Source organism: Theobroma cacao, chromosome 5 (assembly GCF_053813885.1).
Source record: "Theobroma cacao isolate CCN51 chromosome 5, ASM5381388v1, whole genome shotgun sequence".
Lineage (NCBI taxonomy): Eukaryota > Viridiplantae > Streptophyta > Magnoliopsida > Malvales > Malvaceae > Theobroma > Theobroma cacao.
In genome coordinates, this window is record NC_142643.1 from 36,487,447 (window position 1) to 36,507,173 (window position 19,727).

The 19,727-nt window shown below is 33.9% G+C and overlaps 2 protein-coding genes across 4 annotated transcripts; one reads left to right on the forward strand and one right to left on the reverse strand.

Annotated features, from left to right (window-relative positions):
• Positions 1 to 86: 86 nt before the first annotated feature.
• Positions 87 to 3,780, forward strand: LOC18599079 (D111/G-patch domain-containing protein). Of its 2 annotated transcripts, none has more exons than XM_007028891.3 (4): positions 87 to 252; positions 901 to 1,398; positions 3,000 to 3,065; positions 3,209 to 3,780. In XM_007028891.3, exons 1-4 carry the CDS (start codon positions 118 to 120, stop codon positions 3,266 to 3,268), a joined length of 759 nt encoding a protein of 252 aa, XP_007028953.2. In that variant the 5' UTR covers positions 87 to 117; the 3' UTR covers positions 3,269 to 3,780. The 2 variants fall into 2 exon arrangements, with proteins under 2 accessions (XP_007028953.2, XP_017977244.1); XM_018121755.2 differs by having other exon boundaries at positions 88 to 252; positions 862 to 1,398.
• Positions 3,781 to 3,916: 136 nt separating this feature from the next.
• On the reverse strand, positions 3,917 to 9,593 carry LOC18599080 (squamosa promoter-binding-like protein 9). Of its 2 annotated transcripts, none has more exons than XM_088806400.1 (3): positions 8,763 to 9,593; positions 5,074 to 5,213; positions 3,917 to 4,985 (listed from the first exon to the last, which is right to left on the reverse strand). In XM_088806400.1, the coding sequence occupies exons 1-3, from the start codon at positions 9,170 to 9,172 to the stop codon at positions 4,339 to 4,341; spliced, it is 1,197 nt and encodes a 398-aa protein (XP_088662526.1). In that variant the 5' UTR covers positions 9,173 to 9,593; the 3' UTR covers positions 3,917 to 4,338. The 2 variants fall into 2 exon arrangements, with proteins under 2 accessions (XP_088662526.1, XP_017977243.2); XM_018121754.2 differs by having other exon boundaries at positions 3,917 to 4,958; positions 8,763 to 9,589.
• Positions 9,594 to 19,727: the final 10,134 nt, after the last annotated feature.

Sequence of the window (19,727 nt, forward strand, 5' to 3'; positions counted from 1 at the left end):
AAATATAACCAAATTTCACCCGGCCCGAAGCCCATACTTTTTGGGCCTGGAAGCCTACCAGGTGTTGTCGTCACTTCTTCAAATCTCTCTCTGCTTCTGAAAGGAGAATACTAAGGAATGGCAGAAGAATCAAGCAGAAACCAATCAAGAAATGGAAATGGAAAGGAAGAAGAAGAAGATGATTACATGGGGGACCTGTCTCAGTTTCTTCCTCCTCAGCCCTCTAACCCTTCTAAACTCTCGTCCAAAAAGGTTGGTTTTTCCTTTTTTAATTTTTTATACCTAATTTGTTACTCTTTTAGAATTTGCACATAGAGTCTTTGCAGCGAAGTTATACTGGTTTGGCATAATTATAAGAAAAAAATGGACTTTTAAATCAGATACAAGGGAGAACTGGAACAAACCCTAAACTCTTTTTGGGTTGTATGGGGAAATTGTTGCTTAATTAGGGGTTTGATAGGTTAGGGTTTTACTAGTTTTTAGGAGAAGGGTTTTAAGTTTTACTACATTTTATTGGAGGGTCTTTGCTTATATAACACTAACAAATTAATTCTGTGGCATGAAAATTAAAAACCTCTAGTTTGGGGGTAAAATGAATGTTCTTATGAACAAATACAGAATGCCAGTTATTTCAATGGAATAGAATTTTGTACCAATGTTTCCCCTCTTCAGAATTCTCTTTCTTTTTCTTTTCTTCCATTTTTATCAGTTGTGTGAAAAGGAGTTCTTCAAGCTTATAAATTAACTAACTAAATCTTATAAATTGTCCATTTTAATAAATGAAACTTGAAAGGCTTTTCCCCTTGTTGCTAAAGTTTATGGGAACTTATATGTTTATTACAATTATCGTAATTCTTGCAGGATTCCAACACCAAATCTTTAAGTTCTCAACTATTGAAGAAAAAGTCCAAAAAGTTGAACTGGCAAGAACAGCGTAAACTTGAAAGAGAAAGAAAGCAACTAGAAGAGGATGAGAAAACCTTGGCAAAAATAGATGCTCCAATTCCACAATCCAACATTGGCTTCAAGTTGTTAAAGCAAATGGGTTACACCCCAGGATCCGCACTTGGAAAGGAGGGCTCAGGCCGAGCTGAGCCAGTGGGGCTTAACATTCGGCGCTCAAGAGCTGGGATTGGACGAGAAGATCCACTAAAGGAGAAGAGAAAGAGAGAGGAGATTGAGTTCGAGAGAAAAAAGAAGAAAGAGGAGGCTTTGATGGCAGAGTTTGGTTCTTGGCAAAAATCACAATGGCGGAGTCGGAGAGTTGTGGTAAATTACAAGAAGGCGAAGGCAGCCCTTGACCAATTAGAGAATAAGGAAGTTGTTGTGCCAAAGAAGAATGAAGATGAAGAGGAGGGGGAACAGGATGAAGAGGAGGAGGAAGAGGTAACAGAAGAGGTGTGTATACCAACATACATATATAGTAGATATAAGTTTCCACACATGCATATACAGTATATAGCCATACAAACTTATTTTAGAAGTACTTTTAAAGTATTATCGTTGCCTGTCTTTCATGCAGTTGTATACTGGTAATGGGGTCGGTTCATTCCTAGTGTTGAGTTTATCTAGTTTTTGTGATTTCCAGTTGCCCTAACCATACAAATTTCATGTTGCATCAACATGAATACTTCAAGCAAAGTGAAGAGTCTGAATAACAAAGTTTAATTATGCTCTGATTCAGGATAAATTCCGATTCCACATCTTGTTGCTGATTTTGTGACTGTAATTATTTTAGTAGTTGACATACAAACTAAGTTGGTAAGTTATAGCTATGGTATGCATTTGTATTTTAATAGTTAAAATTGAATCACATTGTTGATGAACTCAAACAGACATGCATGACTGATATATATGTCTAATAATGGCTCATAATCATCTCAACCTTTAACGCAAGTGTCCAAACTACTTTTTAGACCTAAACCACTACAATCTGATTCACAATCCTATACTGGGTAGGAATGTGACTGTGAAACCCATATATGGGTTCAAGACACAACTAGTAACAAGATTTTAAACTTTAGGGCCATGGGTTAAGTATAAAAAATAGCTGGGCTAGTGGTATTGGGGCTTGCAGCATTATAACTGGGGTCAGAGTATGTACCAGCCCAACATGAGCTCACATGGCACCCATTGTGATCTTGGTCCTATTGCATTCAATTGTGGTAATACGTGTGTGGCTTTTCTAAGGACATTAAGCATTTGAGCTGTGGGAATCTGAGACCTTATCCCATGTTGGTTTAGAATACAATTCTTATAACTCATAAAAGTATTCAAGGCAATCATGAATATAAGTTTCAACATATTAGCAGCAGTGCTTTAGGTCCAAAAGGTAGCTGAGCTGATGATGCCTGTGCTTATGATGTTAGAATAAAATATTGTTAAGGAAAAATATCCGAAGAGAGAGAGAAAGATGATTGCATGGATAACCCACATTAAAGCTCTTGTTAGGGAATGATATTACACGTTTTACTTAGCCCAAATACTTGGTCCAAGGAAGAAGGTGACTTCTGTTGGAATGTGGTTCAGAGTCACCAGTAGCTTACACTAATTGCTACTACTCTTGTTGCTCTGTTGTCCTCACCTGTAAGGATGGCTAGTTGCTACCAATACTTTACCTGTATTCCCATCGGAGATGGTAAGCGACTATGAAAAAGTCACTGTTTCTCTTCTTAACTGTTGCTTGGTTGTATTGAAGTATGTCCATGGGGTGGGTAAATTCTGACATAAGGTGATGTCTATGAAGACCAACAAACCTAGTTAATCTTATGACTTTAACTCTCATTATAAATCTCAATTGACTGCGCACTTGATTCAAGTTATGCTAGCACACCTGCAGCGTTACCTTACTTGCCTGATTGCCTCTTATGATTCTTATGTTTATGAATGTAGCTAAGAGCTCAAGGTATTTTTAGTTTGAAATTTTGCATTCTTCTTTTTGTTGTTTAACTGGGAGAGTTAATTTTGTATGAATAATGGTCACACTATGTTGGGTGCAGGATTTGCAAGATATATTGATGAAACTGAGAGATGAATATCAGTACTGTCCCTTCTGTGGATTTCAGGTAAGTGGAAAATGTTGACATTTTTTCCACTGTAAAGCTTAGCACTTGATTACTTATGTTTGACACAAGAAATGTAAGTTAAATCCAAATTCCAAAGTCCTGAATTCCTGATTATTTTATGCTCAATACCTTATTTGTTTCAGTATGAATCGATGGAAGCACTTTTGTCCGACTGCCCTGGAACAAATGAAGATGATCACTAGAATGGAGTCTGTTGATTTAGGCATTCAAGGAAATTTGTATTTGAACTGAGTTGTGTTGAAGTCATGCCCCTCGGTGTGAGATGGTTGAGCACGGTACTGATGGAGTTCTTGGAAGCAGATGACTTCTGCACTTTGCTTGTTATGAAAGTCAAAATGAGCCAAAAGCTGGAAACCAGATAGAGTCAAACAGGGACTACAACGAGGGATAAAAAAACATACGGTATTTATGTAAGCATTCTTCAAGTTCTCTTGTGAATGGAGATGAGGAGCAGAATTGTAGAAGCCGTGAAATCTATGATTTTCCACTGTAACAGTAGTCAGAAGAATTTAGGAGCTAGATCTCAGGGCAATTAAGTAACAGTGACTTATTTTTCTTTCCTGTTATGTACGGTGAGCGAACAGGAAATTCATGTTTGAGAGGAATTCCTTCGCCGGAGGCATCACGTGATGTTTTACGTCAACGAACCCATAGTTAAATCAGAATGGGGTACCACATGATACATTCTTTTTAATGGACCCGAAAACGAGAAAAAACCTAGTCTTGCCTCTATATATCATGCTATATCATTCACGTCTAGAATATTCAAACTTCAAAAAAAATGGGTAGTCCAGTTATTACTGCATTGATGGCACGACAGGACCAGCACCTTGCTTGAAAATGTAACTTAAATACTTATGCACTTGCTTTCCCTGAACACATCATTATAACCCATCACAACAACATACCAACACCTTGCGGACTCCTGCCTGAGTGACTCAAGCAGCAGCCATGGCAAATACAGGGCATCCCAACTCCCACATGTCATCAAAGCCAACAATCTGCTAAGCTAAAGGATTAAGATAGATTATTCAGTTGCTAATTAGTTTAAGCAGGGGGAACACCTTGCTATCAAGCATGTTACAAGCTTAGGCAGACAAAATAAGAGATGGTTTGGGATAATCCAACCCCCCATAGAAAACAGAAAACCGATGCCCAAAAGGAATACGTCACATCGCAAGTTATAACATGACATAAGATCGGGCACAAAAAGTGGTCAACATGCACAGGAAAGAGACAGGAGGCACCAAACTTAGCGCGACCAGTGAATATGCTGCGTGGAAGTGTCATACCCCCTTGATTGCTCAAGTTCCATAAATTGCCTCCTGCTTTGCTGAGACAAGTCAAGCCCACCAGAAAACTGATTGTTAACAGGCTCTGAGATTTGACCCAAGCCCAGGTGAGGGGGCAATTCGTGAGAGCTGCTACCAGAGTCATTGCCCTTGAAACCCCAAGAGGCATTCGAATAAGGATTCACAGTTGCACCATTAGGCGTTGTTGGTTGAGCCACTGAAGACCCTTCGGTATTCATCATGTCGTTTACCCCTAGACTTGAAGCCCGATTTCTAGAGCCCCATGGTTGATTTGACAGAAGAGAGAGAGCACAGCTTGAGTCAGCAACTCCCGTGAAGCATTCTCCCGAGGGAATTCCAGCACTGGACAAACCAGTCCCACCCGGTGAACCTTGCAGAAAAAGGTCAGGCGGAGGATTCTCTGAGTTGTTTTGCCATGGATGTGGAAGTGACCTCCCTGTGGCCGTGTTTTGATTTCCAGGTACACGCTCTGATGATCTTGCTGTTGGCCACGCATCCCTTCCAGAAAGCCTTGGGTAAGCTGTGAAATCCATGATAAAGCTTCCACCTCTACTGCTTTCTGCATCATAGGCGTCAAATGCAGCCACTATTTATTACATAGTAAAACTGCAAATCATTACCTTCTTGCAATTACTAAACAAAACAGATTAAATAATTTGTAATCATGATCTAACCAACAATCGATGAAGAGAGTCTGCCATAACGAGAGGGTAATAATGATCCAGGTGGAGGCTTCCTCCGTCGCTCGTTGTGACCTGCAAGCCGTCTACGGCAACTCCGTTTCCCTTGGTCAAACTCAGGAAGCTGATGAAATCTGGATAGAGACCACACTAGAAGATGTTAAATTTGATAAAAAAAAAAAAAAAAAGAGATTCCAAATATAGTTACAAGGGTATCAAATCCAACAAGAACTAAAAGTAGATGGCTATATAACAAAAGATAATTGTTTTTTGTGTGAAAGAGGTTGGCCAGAAAAACATGATTAATATACAGAATTACATGTCTAGCATGAAAAGATACACCTTTTGAAAGGGAGCAGAAATTCACAGTTCCAAAGTAATTAAATTTTGTCAATGTAGGTTATGCACACACGCAAGCCTTGTTCAAGCAAAAAGATAAAATTTAGAAGAGTCAGATTAACTTTCCAATCATTCATAACTACTATTGCTAGGGCACACTTTTGCTTAATACTTCTTTTAAACAGAAAGAAAGAGAGAAACCCTTAGTCGTGGTCAGTCCTCTGTTCTGAAGCAGAAACAGGTCTGCAACAAGACCAGAAACCCAGATACAGCCATCACCTAGGTCCTCAGTACATGCTAAATCCCTAATCTGAAAAGGATACATACATAGTTGCAAACTACAGTTCAATGTCCTCAAACATATCAATTTGAATTGAGGAGGAATATGCCAATGTATATCCATAACCTGCTAATTACTAGTTACTTTCAGAAAAGAAGAGAGATGCCATCATGTTCACCAATATTGTCTGGAGTAACTTTTTTCACCCTCCACAAAGTCAGCCTACCTTGAGCTTGAAAAAATATCCCATGATTAACCATTCAAAAAAAACAATGAAAGCATCATACGGTATTTTACTAGGCACAAACTAATTTTTATACCATAACTATAAATAATAGAATAGAGATAATACATCCTTAAAAATATTAAGTTCTCTATATGCATAAGCTCTTCCATCTATATACGGCCATGAACAGTTTTATTTTTCTAGCAAATTGAAACAGCTTTTACTGCCTGGATTGCTTTTATCAGAGTATATTAGTTCCAATATTCCATAGCATTCTTCAAACCTATTTAGGACATTCACTCAACTTCTATCACAAAAATTAACCCCAGTGACTATCTCTACCAGTAAAGCTCCTATGTAAGTCTGATGATTTCTAAAATATAGCATGGAAACAAAGGCCCCTCGCATGGAAGAGGGTATGAGCAGCATAAAAATGGTATGAGCAATGTTTCAATGGTATGTCCACCACTAAGTGGCTGGGAGAATGTCAAAATACCAAAAGTAGATATGAGCTATTGTTTAGGACCATCGGATTTGCTATTTGTTTTAGCTTTTAAGTGCATGAAAAGTTAGTGATAAACATTATGTTTGAGTCATTTATTTTGCAAAATACGCATTCTAGAATTATAAACTTTCATAGACCATGGAGTCAATTATTAACATGTAAGTGTTCTAGCAATAATGAGAACTGCATTTCAGGTCTCTTATATACAATAGAACCACTAGTGGTATAGATTGATCAACAACCATTATGCCAAATGACTGCAAAATATCTTATTCAAAATTCCAGAATGTCAGGGCAGCAGCCAAATATGTTCACTACATAAATACCACATGGATTACAAGGATCAAGACACATCTTTTAATTATTTCCAACTTAATTATATGCATTGTTCAATCCATAGTCAACTGAATTATTTGAGGTTAAACCTTTGTTTCCTTAAATGTGCAATTTTGCAAATCATCAATGGCTATATCAATCACATGAATCACCATACAATCATGTTTCGGTATAGACAATCTGCTAATCTCCAAATAAAACATGATAAACTGACAGATGCAGCACCACACAGGCACAAGGGTTTAGAAATCATGCAATTCAAATAGCTTTAAACATGGCCATGATTGTAGAAAGACTGAAAACTAGCCACTCAAAAAGACCAGAAAACTAATTTTAATACAGTTTCTGAATAATATACACAGCACAGAAGAATTGACATAAATATATGCCCTAAGGACACAAGAACAGGAACAGAGATTACCTTATAAGTTAACTGCTTAGTGCATGCTTTAGCGTATTACCAAAATGTGTCCTAGGTGTGTGAAAAATTAAGACTTTACTCCAATAGGCACTCATTTATATCTCAATTAGAAGAAACTCTAACATACATAGGAAGTAATAACCAAAATCTACATAGAAAATCGAATCAACAAGGAGGTTTTCACAAGACAACTGATCATGCAGTATGGGTCTTATTTCTTCCCTTATTCAAAATTGAGGTGCCAGGTTCAAGATGCAATACAGTTAGATAGACTTAAGATTGAAACTCAGTTGGTCTTAAAAACTCCAATACTGGTTAATGGAGCTGTTTGGATTACAAAAAGAACAGGTTGCATGCCGGATGTCATAATGAGATTTTTTCACAATAGCATGTACAGAAAAGAGAAAAATATGCATAACCCAAGTGCAAAAACAATAGTACCAGAAGTTAAAAGAATTTTCGAAAGATGGTTAAAAAACATGAGTAGATTTTGTGTACTCACCATGTCATCTCAGCATAAAAATTTATTTATGAAAAGTACAGAAATTGCCACTATCTCAACCTAGACTATAACACCATCATCTTGTAAGTTTCTTTACCATGCTCCTCATAACCACAAAAGAACCCAGATAGGGATGTAAGACTGGAAACATGTAATAGCTTCCAAAATATGTCCATAAACTACAAAGCATTAAACAATTTGAAAAAATGTAATCAACCTACCTAAATGCAAAACCAAATAATTACCAGACGTTACACTCATATAAGGCCCATATCTCTGGAGTCCCCACAGAGAGAGTACAAGGAAAAGTAGCTTACATGACACTAGTGAATTAAAGATCATGACAAAACTATATAAGAGAAAACAAACAGAAAGCAGCCAAACCAAGCAAACACAACCAACAAGTCCACGAGCCTTTCACTAGAATCGACTTCAATGTACAAATCCAACCACAAAGAACCAAGAACATCAAGCCAAAAAAAAAGCACTCAGAAACAACAACCGCACCCTCCATCACTTTATAAGAATTTAAAACAAAGAAACAAGATAGTAATTAGATTGCTCAAGTATGAATTAAATTAAACAATACTCAATTAAACCCACACACCCATTTAACCAACCTACTAAATCCAAAACTACTATCAAATCAAGAACAACTAACAATCCACAACCACGGAAACAGACTCAAAACTCTAGCCACCACATCCCCTCCAACTAAACAAAGAAATTCAAAAAGACCATGAAAGTAGCATAATACAGAAGGCCACCAAAGTTGATACAAGTAAAGAAAAAAAAAGGAAATAAAATCAAAACTTAACCCAACACAACTAAAAATCATCAATCTACAACCACCAGAAACAGAACCAAAAACCCAAACTTTTGACTCACACAGATAACTATAATTAACAAGCCCCTCAATAAACATCTATAAGGCGAAAAGAAAAAGAAAAAAACCAATCAAAACATAGTAAAGATACAATATTGGAAATAAAAATTAAAAGAGAGAGAGAGAGCAAGAGAGAGAGAGACAGAGAGAGAGAAAGAGAAAGAAGAGAGCAGACTTGAAGGGCTTACCTGCTACACTGCTGACAGAACCTTTGCTCAAGACCAGCAACAATGACTTTAGGGGACTTGGAGTGCATACCACAAACCTTATGCCTTGAATAGTAAGCCTTAGCATCACTCAGATCCACTTTACACCCTTCTACTTGACACCTTGGAGGCTGAGCACCTTGCACCACTCCTCCACCCCTGGCCTTCCTGCCCGACCCGGATGAGCTTGAAGAACCCGGACCTGACTTGGGTGGAGTCCCCACCGCACCACCACCACCAGTAGCAGAAGCTGCCGCAGCTGCTGCAGGTGCACCAGCAGCTGCATCCTCAAAGTAGATTTTTTTTCCAAACTTTAAGCCGTTGAGTGACTCAGTGGAAGAGTTGGTGGAAGAACCACCTGACTCCGTCAAAGAGCCCGAACCCATTTCCATGAGCTCTGCCTAGTGCCCATTCATGGGGTTTTTGTGGGTCATGAAAATGAGAGAGAAAATGTGCTCTTTCTTATCTCACTGTACACACACCCAAAAAAAAATATACTACTACAACAGAGAAATGAAATGGGGTTTTTATTTATTTATTTACAAGTTTATAGTAGTGTAGTGAACCAAATAAAAAAAGCAAAAGAAAAAATGAAAAGAGTGATAAAGTAAAGTCGAGAGGAAAAAGGAGAGAGAGAGTGAAAAGTTGACACCTGACACTGAGAGTGGCCCATGCCAGCGAGGGAAGTATAGTACAGTCTCAGAGACTTTGTCCGTCACCTAAACAGAAATACTGGAAAAAAATAATACATAAAGAAAGCTTAAAAGAAAAGAAAGTTGCCACAGCCCTCAGAAAGAAAGCAGGAACACTTCTTTTTGGGAAGGACTTCTTGTAGGATTCTTTTGCATGACTCTCCTTATATGGTTATTTAACGTCCGCTATAAACTTCAACTGTCATTTTGAGAAAAAAATAAATAAAAGAAGAAAAGATTAAGTATCACTTTGCTTATATACATCTTTTACCTTGTCTCCTTTGTCTGTGTTTTTTCTCTTTATTTATTCATCTGTTTTAAGTCTGGGGTTGAGCATGAGTTGGTTGGGTGCTACTTTGCTTGATGGGGCACATCATTTGAAGGGTAAGGGTAAATGAAAAAGTCAAGATTGACCATTTTTCCTTTCTTGATTTGTGTGTTAATAAAGATTACCTAGTGAATGCCATCATTAAGATTACTTAAGGAAGTGTAAGTGGCGGAACCCATAAAGACTCTGTACCTAACTCCAAGTGATTACCACCTTAAAGTTGATCTTTGCTTGTGCTGTAATTGGGCTTGAATCGATTTAGAGTCGTCAATATTATAAATATATGTATAATACATATACCCAGTGTTTTTCAATCTCACACACAGCTAATGCACCCATACTGGATTAGCTTATTTTATCATGCTTATATTAAAACAAATTATATTAGGTTATTTTCATAATGATGTCTCCATTCCATATCTATTTAATTAAATTGGTTACAATCCAACTCGTATATTAAAGGCATTAGGCAAGTAGCACTATGCTTGCTATTTACCGATCTTTTTATTATATTGATATATGTTGGTGCCACTTGAATACATATTACTACAAATTAGCTTTTCCAAATGCGATTGGATTAATATTGGTCACAAATTCACTAAAATGTGGATTTACTAAATAATATCAACCCTTTACATGTATTAATCAAAATATTGAAGCCGGTTTAAGGGCTTTGATAAAAACCATAGGTTTAAACTTTAATTATTAATATTGTTATCCTGTGTATCCAAGCTTTGAGCCCATGACAGTATGGTTAGATAACTATCAAAAGTCGGAACATTCATACATTAAATTAATTAGAGTGGGTTAATAATTCTGTAATTTTTTTGTGGGATTAATACTTACTTTATTCTATAATTAAGTTATGGTTTAGGGTATTCAAGAAACTGGGTTTTGTGCTGCATTTCTTCACCTATCTATTTTAAATAGTTTGCCCATGTGATTGTCACAGAAAAAAATAAAAAAAAATGAAAAAGAAAGAAGCCACTTGTCTTTTTCCTCCCCTAATTTTATCAAGCTTGCCTCGAACTCTTTGTGCTCAAGGCCACACAAGAGTAAGAATCTTCCTATATTTTTTTTCATTTTATTTTAACAACACTCCACGTGTCGTGGCTGCAAAGCCTACGTTGCTTTCTTATTTTAATTTCGTACCTAATAAAATAAAATTTTGTAAAGGGTAAAAATTTTTTACCTTTATTTTTAATTTACAGTGATTAACAAATAAAAAAATGATCACTTCAAAAGAACAAATTAAATTGAAGCACGAATTCGTAAAACTTTGTTGGATAATTTTGTCACTTCATGGGAGGGTGGTCAATCATCAATGAGTGGTGTCCCAATCCCATCACTCACCCTCCATTATTTATTTGTTTATTTGTGTATTTATTTCAAACTCCCATTGGAATTTGAAGAATAAATTTAGGGGGTTTAGGACCAAGAGACGTGACAGTTTTGGGGACTAGACTGTCGGCATATGTGACAATTAATATTAGTTTAATCAAGGATTTGAAAGGTTTGGGGACTTGTTTGAAAAATCCTGCACTAGATTTTGTGCATCATTTGGCAAACTGTAAATTCCAATGTCCCTTAAATTTATTCGTTCCTTTCCATCCCCGGTTCCGGTTGAAATGGAACTCCTCAAATCTGAAACAGAGTTGTAAATGAGGTTTGGTTTCAGAATTTGTTCTCAGTTTCGTTGGGTTGGTTCAGTTACATTTTTCCATTTTTTTTTTTTTTTTGATTTTGGTACGGCACGTTGCTTTCGCCAATGTCTTGTCCTCTTCTTTAATGGTGCCCAAGCTAGCTACCCTCTTTAAGACTTATCTAGCCATTTTATTAACAAAAGAACAAACAGCCAACGGCCCTCATTCATTGCCATAGCCTACTTCAAGTAGGCCATTTGTGCATAGAAGTGAAGATATCAAGAACAACTCTTGATTTTCCTATGCTAAAATCAGCTTGGCATTGTACACTAGTTCAAGTTGGATTCATAATTCGACAATCCATTAAATTATATGAACCTTAAAATTCAGAAATGGGAGTAGCAGCTAGTGGAACAAATCTGGATGTCAAGCCCAGAGAAAACAATAAGTCATGCTCCCTCGTGGGAAGCACATTTTAAAAGAAAGTTGGTTAACTGACAGTTGGTATATTAGTATAACATTGATCTATTTCCTCTTTGATTTTTTTTTTTCTTCCTTTTCCCTCTTACCATAATTGGTAAGACTATTCACACAACTAATCTTGCTTGTCCGTACAAAAAAAGGCCACTAGAAAAGAAATAAAGAATTTTTCCTAGTACAATTTTAAAGGAACAACAACAACCGGTAAACTAGTTATTATTTATGTCCCAAATAATCCAGCTAAGTCTATGGACCATAAATTTTAGTTGTCTTAGCTGGAGACCCTTTTTAGACCAAAAAAAGAACCAAAAGTTTTTTGAAAAGAAAGATTAAAAAATTATTTACACATTTTTTTTGGGGTCAGAAGGCAATGATTTGTCAATTGGGCCTAAACTTCAATGATATTTCTACTTGAAAATCTTTGGAATATAAAGAAGGAAAAAAAAAATTCCATGCAATTGGGGTGCTTTTCATTTATTGTTCATTATTTTGCTGGACCATGTCTTTGTTGGATGTCAGATTTCCAAATTTAATGGAGCAATAGGGAAAAAGAATATGGATCCAAGGGTGAAAAATAGTCTTTTCCTAAACTTTTTGCTTTCTTATTCTTAGAATAAAATTCCTTTTTTTTGGGTTAATTTTCTTACTGTCAAATCATGTGTCAATCTCAATCCACAGGTTATGGGTAATGCCGACACTCATCATAAGTACGGACACGGGGTTATAGTAGGAAGAATCCCACTGGGGATAAGAAAATCTTCAAACCAAAATATTCTACCAAAAATTGTTTTGATGCTGTTGTGAAAGCAGACAATGTTACCTATTTGAATTTAATTTTTTTTAAATAGATTGAAGATTTTGAATTTAATCAAGTAAAAAATATCTATATTTATGATTGAATGTAATTCTTGTTAAACATGAATTTATGTTTTTAATAAGTTATAGTATAGTAAATATAAAAAAATATAGCTTCCTAATACTAATCACAAATTCACATAATAATGTTGTGATTTATAGTTAACATATTGTCACTGTATAAGTTTTATACATTTGTAATAAATCATGTATAATCACTTCATTAGTGAAAAGAATTTAAAATTTTAAAAATCCTTTAAAATAAATACATATAACTTAAAGTATTTTCTCTTTGTCTTCATGTTTATCAACATGGAGGTTATCAAGTATTACAACTAATTATTGAGATTTCTATAATGATTCTCTTTTTTCTCCAAATAATGGAATATTTTAGTTTTTTTTTATTCATTTTAAAGAACAAATTTCTTGGAGGGTTCCACGGAAATATTCGCGATGGGCATCCACTTAAGCTTTTATATTGTTGGATTTGTGAGGATTTGAACTTACTTGAAGAAGAAAGAGCAAGGCTGGCAGTACTGTAGCTTATATTGAGGCCTCCTTTGTACCAAAAAAGAAGGAATTTCAGGGCTTCTTTTGCTTGTATTGATTTTTTTTCTTTTTATGTTTCGTATAAGATCTTTTATTCTTACCAAAATAAAATTATAAACAATTTTATGTTCCTAATAAAAAAGATTTAAAATTTTATGTTCGATCTCATGACTCGATATTTATTAATGAGATACACAAAACCTTCTTTCAACATTAGTATAAACAGAGATGCATCTAAACCTCTAATCATTGTTTGCATAATATTTTTCTGTCAGTAGGAAAAATAATTAAGTTTTAAACTTCTATTACTGTTAAAATCTACTACAATTTACAATAAAGTTAAAAAAAATGTGTTGTAAAATTTACCTTCACATAAGCAATTAAGAAGTCAAGACTGAGGAGATTTTTTGGATCATCAGGAGTTGTGGATCTCTAAATCCTAATAATCTTGACTTTGATTGTACTTGGTGGTTTGAACAACTGCAAACTAGTAAGATATTGATGGTCAATTTGTTCTTGCCAAAATAGAGTGCAAGGAAATAATTTTATCATAGTTAAAGGATTAATGAGAATTTGTGAAGAGTATGATCTATGGACTTGGGAGTTACAGAGATCGGATTGTGGAAGTATAGAATACAACAATTAATTTTATGATCTAAATCAATAATAATATTAAATTGTAATAAACAAAAAGATGTTAAGCAAACAAACAATTTATAGAAAAAATAGTACACAAAATAATATAATCTAAATCTGGAAAACAATGAATCTGTAATAAAAAAAGTATAATAAGACAGACAAAACATAGAGAATTGTGTCAAAGAAAGGAAGAAATTACTGTAACCTAGTTGTAGGTTTTCAAAAATTTCTTTGTAGATTATGTTTTTTGTTTTGTTTTTTATCATTATTTATCTTCATTCAAAATCAAGATCTTTAACGCTCTCCGTGATGTAACTCTTGACAATGCCACATATAATTGATCATGTATAAAAACAGGTTTTGGTAAGTATAAACCAACAGTGTCAAGAGTTTGTCCTTAACTTTTATTTATTATCATGCTATAATATAATTTAATTGGAAATTGTTTTCTTTGAAATACAAGAGGCCATTTTTGTTGTTTAATTGCATTACTATCCTTAATGAAAATACTATGTTACCTACAAAACATCCTAACATTATTTTTCTTTTGATAACATTAGGAGTTAGCTGAGTAATCAAAATTCTGATTCCATTATAGAGTCCAAAACTTTGGTTTATGTTTTTTTTATAACATAACAACTACACTTACCTTCAAATCAAGTTGATGATTTGGAATACTAGGAAATTTAAGTGAGTTTAAAAATTCTACCGAATATAACAATTCATGTTCTGTACAATGATCTGAAGCTTTTGATATTTGGTCAATGCTAAAATATGACTTTAATGTACTTGAAATCAACTTAAGCACGTATGAGTTTATAACATCGACAGTTTCATTGTAGGAAGTGACAATTGACCTTTGTTTCAAGTAATCTAAGTTTGCAAAATTTTGTTAAAGCTTGTCATATATAGCCAAGCCAATAGTTTCTATCAGATTTTCAATGCATGGCAACAATAAATCATTTGGTATTTGAATCCAACAAGGTTCCTCTTCAACTTCATAGCTAAAAGCTTTAATGTTTCCATCTTCTATATCCAATAACCACTATGCAAAACTTGAAATTTCAAGTTTGGTATGTTCATCAAAATTAGACTGCAAAAGCCTTATGTTTGCCTTTAATTGATATATACAATAATTTTTCCATAATAGTGATTGATTTATCGATGCATTTACAATATCTAACCTTGTTCCAGCTTCCATAACAGGCAATATTTGTCTGAAATCTCCTTCAAATAGTACATTGTTTCCACCAAAAAGGCTCTTCTTAATTCAGTGTAATTATCAATGAGTAAATCTTGTAAGTTTTTATTCAAAGCTTCAAAACAAAATTTGTGAACCATTAGAGCTTCATTCCAAACAAAAAGACAGGTATTTTCAATCAATGAAGTAAGTTACGTACCTTTTGTTATCTGACATGTTGAACATTCGTCAATATTCAATGGAATTTTGAATCTGGAATATGCTATCCTTCCTTCTGTAGTATTAGAGATGCAATTCTTAATGAAGCTACAACAAGAACAAATTTTTTGGTTGATCTAATTCATGAAATTATTGTATTCCATAGATATGTTTTTCTTGTACCACTTTGTCCATAAACAAACAACATCTGACCTTCGTTGTTCTCAATAGATTTTTTAACAACCTCATAAACATTCAATTATTCAAAATCCAGGTTTGACAAACATTGTAAATGTTTCTTTTGAAGTTCCTCCAAATTGTAATTGATTTCTTCATGAATCAATCTGTTTTGGAATGTGTATAAAGAACCTTCTGTTGGTAGTGGTAGATTAAACTCTAATAGGGAATTGCATTTACTATTGAAAATTTTTTCTAGAGCTATTAAAGTAAAATTCATGAGGTCGTATTCAAAAAGTCAATACTCAATAGCCCCAAAAGCTTGTCTTAATCTGTATTCTAAGTCCTCACTAAGGTGCTTCCAATTGCTCTCCCAGAGTGATATAAGATTAGCAACTTTACATAACATTATAATCAAAACAAAAAGTTGGTGTAACTGTTCACTAGTTGCCCATTCTGAAGCTTGTATGATTGCTTCTATCTGCTCATGGTCATTTCCAAGCAATCCTGATGCTTCACATGCTGCTTGATATGTACAGTGAAGTACAACTTGCATTATCCTTAGTTCTTCAAAACTTCTTGCACCTTTGATAACATTCAATAGTAATCAAAGGAAGTAAAGCGCCCCTGCTGCTGTATGAACATACATAATTCTTCCAATAAATCTGCTTTTTTGTTGTCTATTCCATATTGTTCAGATTTCAACCAAACCCATTTTGTTGAAAAGTCTATGTAAATCAATTCTCTTGAATCTTCATACAACTAGATCATTTTCCTCTATTCTATGAACATAGTTTTTCTCACATCAGGCCTGTGGATCTCTCCATACAAATTGTCGATATCATTGAAGGATGCATTTTGCTCTTCCAGTAAATGAATCAATAATCGTTCAACTACTGGTTCATGATGATGTAAGTCAAACGCAAACATCCTCCAACACTATTTATAGGTCGATAAATATTTGCAATCCAAGTAGACTTTAATTTCGTCAAAACAGTTTGCTATGCCTTGTTGTTCTCTACTGCTATTCAAATTCCCTCTACCAATGATTGCCCTAGCTTTGTCTGGACCATTGTTAATATATTTGAATAGATATTTAATAGCCTTTGATCTATTGCAAAGTTCTATATTACTATGAGCTTCATATTTGACAACCAAATCAACATTATGAGGCACAACAAATCTGTTATCCAATTCTACACCATTCTTAATAGTAAGACATGATTTATCAATTATTTGTCTTTTTCTATAGACAACAATGCTATATTCATTTACTACAGTTTTTGATTGATATTGTTTGGGGAAAAATTTCGAACATTTACCTTGAACCATACATGGAGAAGAAGAATTGAACATATCACATGGTCCATGTATCATAAAATTTGCAACAACTTCGTACCTAATTGGATCAAGCTCTTTATTCAGAACTTTAGCTGATATTATTTTATTCACATCTTTTTCATCCTTACACTTTGCAGTAGATTCTAGCCAAAACAGTATGTAAACCTGTGGAAGACCACATTTCTCAAATTCGATTGTATATGTAACGACCAAACATCAAAACAAACAAAAGTAGACGAAAAGATTAAAATCATAAGTCTCGTATAATTGAAAATAAACATGAACATTGAGTACAACATGTACAGAAACTTTACTTGCTAAAATTGGTCCAAAATGCTTGTTCTTAATCAGATCCTCCATCAAGTATCGAAGCTTTAATTTAAATACGCTTCAAACTATATCAGGTTTGTCCTGTGGTTGCTGGCCATGAACCATAGATAAAGCTTCATCAATCTCTAACATCTTGTATTACAGATAAATGTTATGAACAAATCTAGGTAGCCACAGTGTTGACAAATTGCCATTGCATCTTGATAATTCTGAAATAGGTAGCGTGCACTTCCAATAAACATCGCAAGCAGAATTACCCGTTTCCCCATTGTGTTACCTTGTACATTACCTCTCGACACAACATCTTTCAATCCTTTATACACCTTAAACCTTAAAGTTTTTTTATTACTTCTTACAAAATGCAATCTCATTTCTTCAACTGCACAGAAGGCATCAACAATAAACTATTGAAACAATCTACCACCTTTTAGCAATGTACTCTCCTTAAGATTTCGTTGCTGAATAACATAAGTATAATATTCTGTCATTGAAATCTGTTTTCTTTTTGGTCTCTTCTTCATAGGAGAGTTAATGTAACTTATATCCAATCTATATCTGTCTTCTCTATAAGGAAACATTATAGGATATTGCATTGTTATAAAAGAATGAAGCTCGCTTATTCGCTTAAGTCTTTTAGTTTTATGCTCCACTATAATGTCACAATAACTGTTAGATGTTCCTATATTTCCAACAATCAATCCTGCAAGTTCTGATCCAGTAGGAGTGGCATAAGCTCTGTCTTGATTATTCTATGCTTTAAGTAATTTAAGCTGAATCGTAACATTATCTGATTTTTTAGAGCGATCTTTTGCTTGTCTAAACATTTTTAACTATTTCATTAGTTTCATCAAACATCTTTATTAGAGCTTCTACTATAAACTTATCTATGATATTATTAGTATTTTCATGTGTAAAGATAGACATTCTATTTGATACCTCATTATCAATATCATATATATATATAACTATGCAAACTTAGATTTGTGTCCTACTGTAGGAAGTAAGGAACCAATACGATGATGTTTTGTCCATTGATTCTAAATATGTATGGGCTTAGACTACTATTTATGCTATTATCTATCTTACCACCAATAGAAGTAAATTGAAATATAGAATTGTAAATACTAATGTTCTCTCTAAATTTACTACTTTTACTATCCCCTTTATGATCTAACAAAACATCTAAGAAATTTGATGTATGCCTAAACAAAGGTAATTAAACCCTGCCTTGTTGACAACATATTGTAAATTTACAAAAAGTTGTAACTTAAGTTGTATCAACTCTTTCTTCATACCACATTATAGCACCACAAAAGGGACAAATGTAGTTTGGTTCACCAAAGTTAAATGTTGAGTACCTTCTTCTTATTATATAAGTAAGAGTAAATAATAGGTTACAAAAATTAGAGAATTAATATTTACAAAAAAGAAAAAGCATATTATAATTCAAACATTACTTACTTGTATGTCTAGTAAACCCTAATTGGTTTGACCTTTCATTCATTCGTTCATGTTATAGAACTCTAGAAGAAACAATCCTATCATACTCTTTATCTTTTCCAAAAGGACAAAAAATATAAATTGATAAACATCATCTCAACGAAGAAATACTTGGACAATTATAGAAGAATAGTATACCATGACCTAATAATCATAAAAGTTATGCATATACCTTGGACATGAACTATTCCTTCTCGAATTTTGCTCAAGAAAAAAGTTGTCGTAGATTGATCATCCATAATGGGTACATCATATAGATTTTTAAAATAAAAATCGCATGTTCCTAAAGACTGTACATATTCATGACCAATAATCGGAACGTCATATAGATTTTTAAAATGAAAATCATACGTTTAAGCATTTTGTTCATGATAATCTGAACTACTCCTGTTTAAATCATTATAAACACTTAGTCTGTTCACAGTTTTCATGACATTACTATTACTTGTAATAGGATATTTTTTTATGCTAAATGGGAAAGCTGAATTTTCAACAAAAGGTACATCAAAAAACCTATTTGATCAAACAACAGTAAAGTTCAAACACTCAGTAAGTTGTTCATATCTTGCTTTTTTTCCAAGACCTTCATTCGACATTATATCTCTACAATATACAATACATGTTAAATATTTGTTAGATAAACTTAACTCAAATCATATATTGGTTGTTAGATAAACTTAACTCAAATCATATATTTGGTGTTAACGTACTTATATTAGATAAACAAAATATGTGTAAGCAACATTACCTAAATTTATGTTACAAAAATTGATTGAAAAGACTCTACAATCATCATTATGATATAAACAAATCTTAACGTATGTACTTGTATGAAAAAAAAAGATGAACAACGAAACAAAGAATGAAGCACAGAAGAAACTTCATATGTAGTTATGATTGTCAAAGATAAATCATACTCATTTCTATAAAGAAAAAGATTTATTAATGCAGGAAATAATAAACAAAAATAATCATAAAATAGTTTGCATGAAAGTAATAGAACAAAAAAACAAT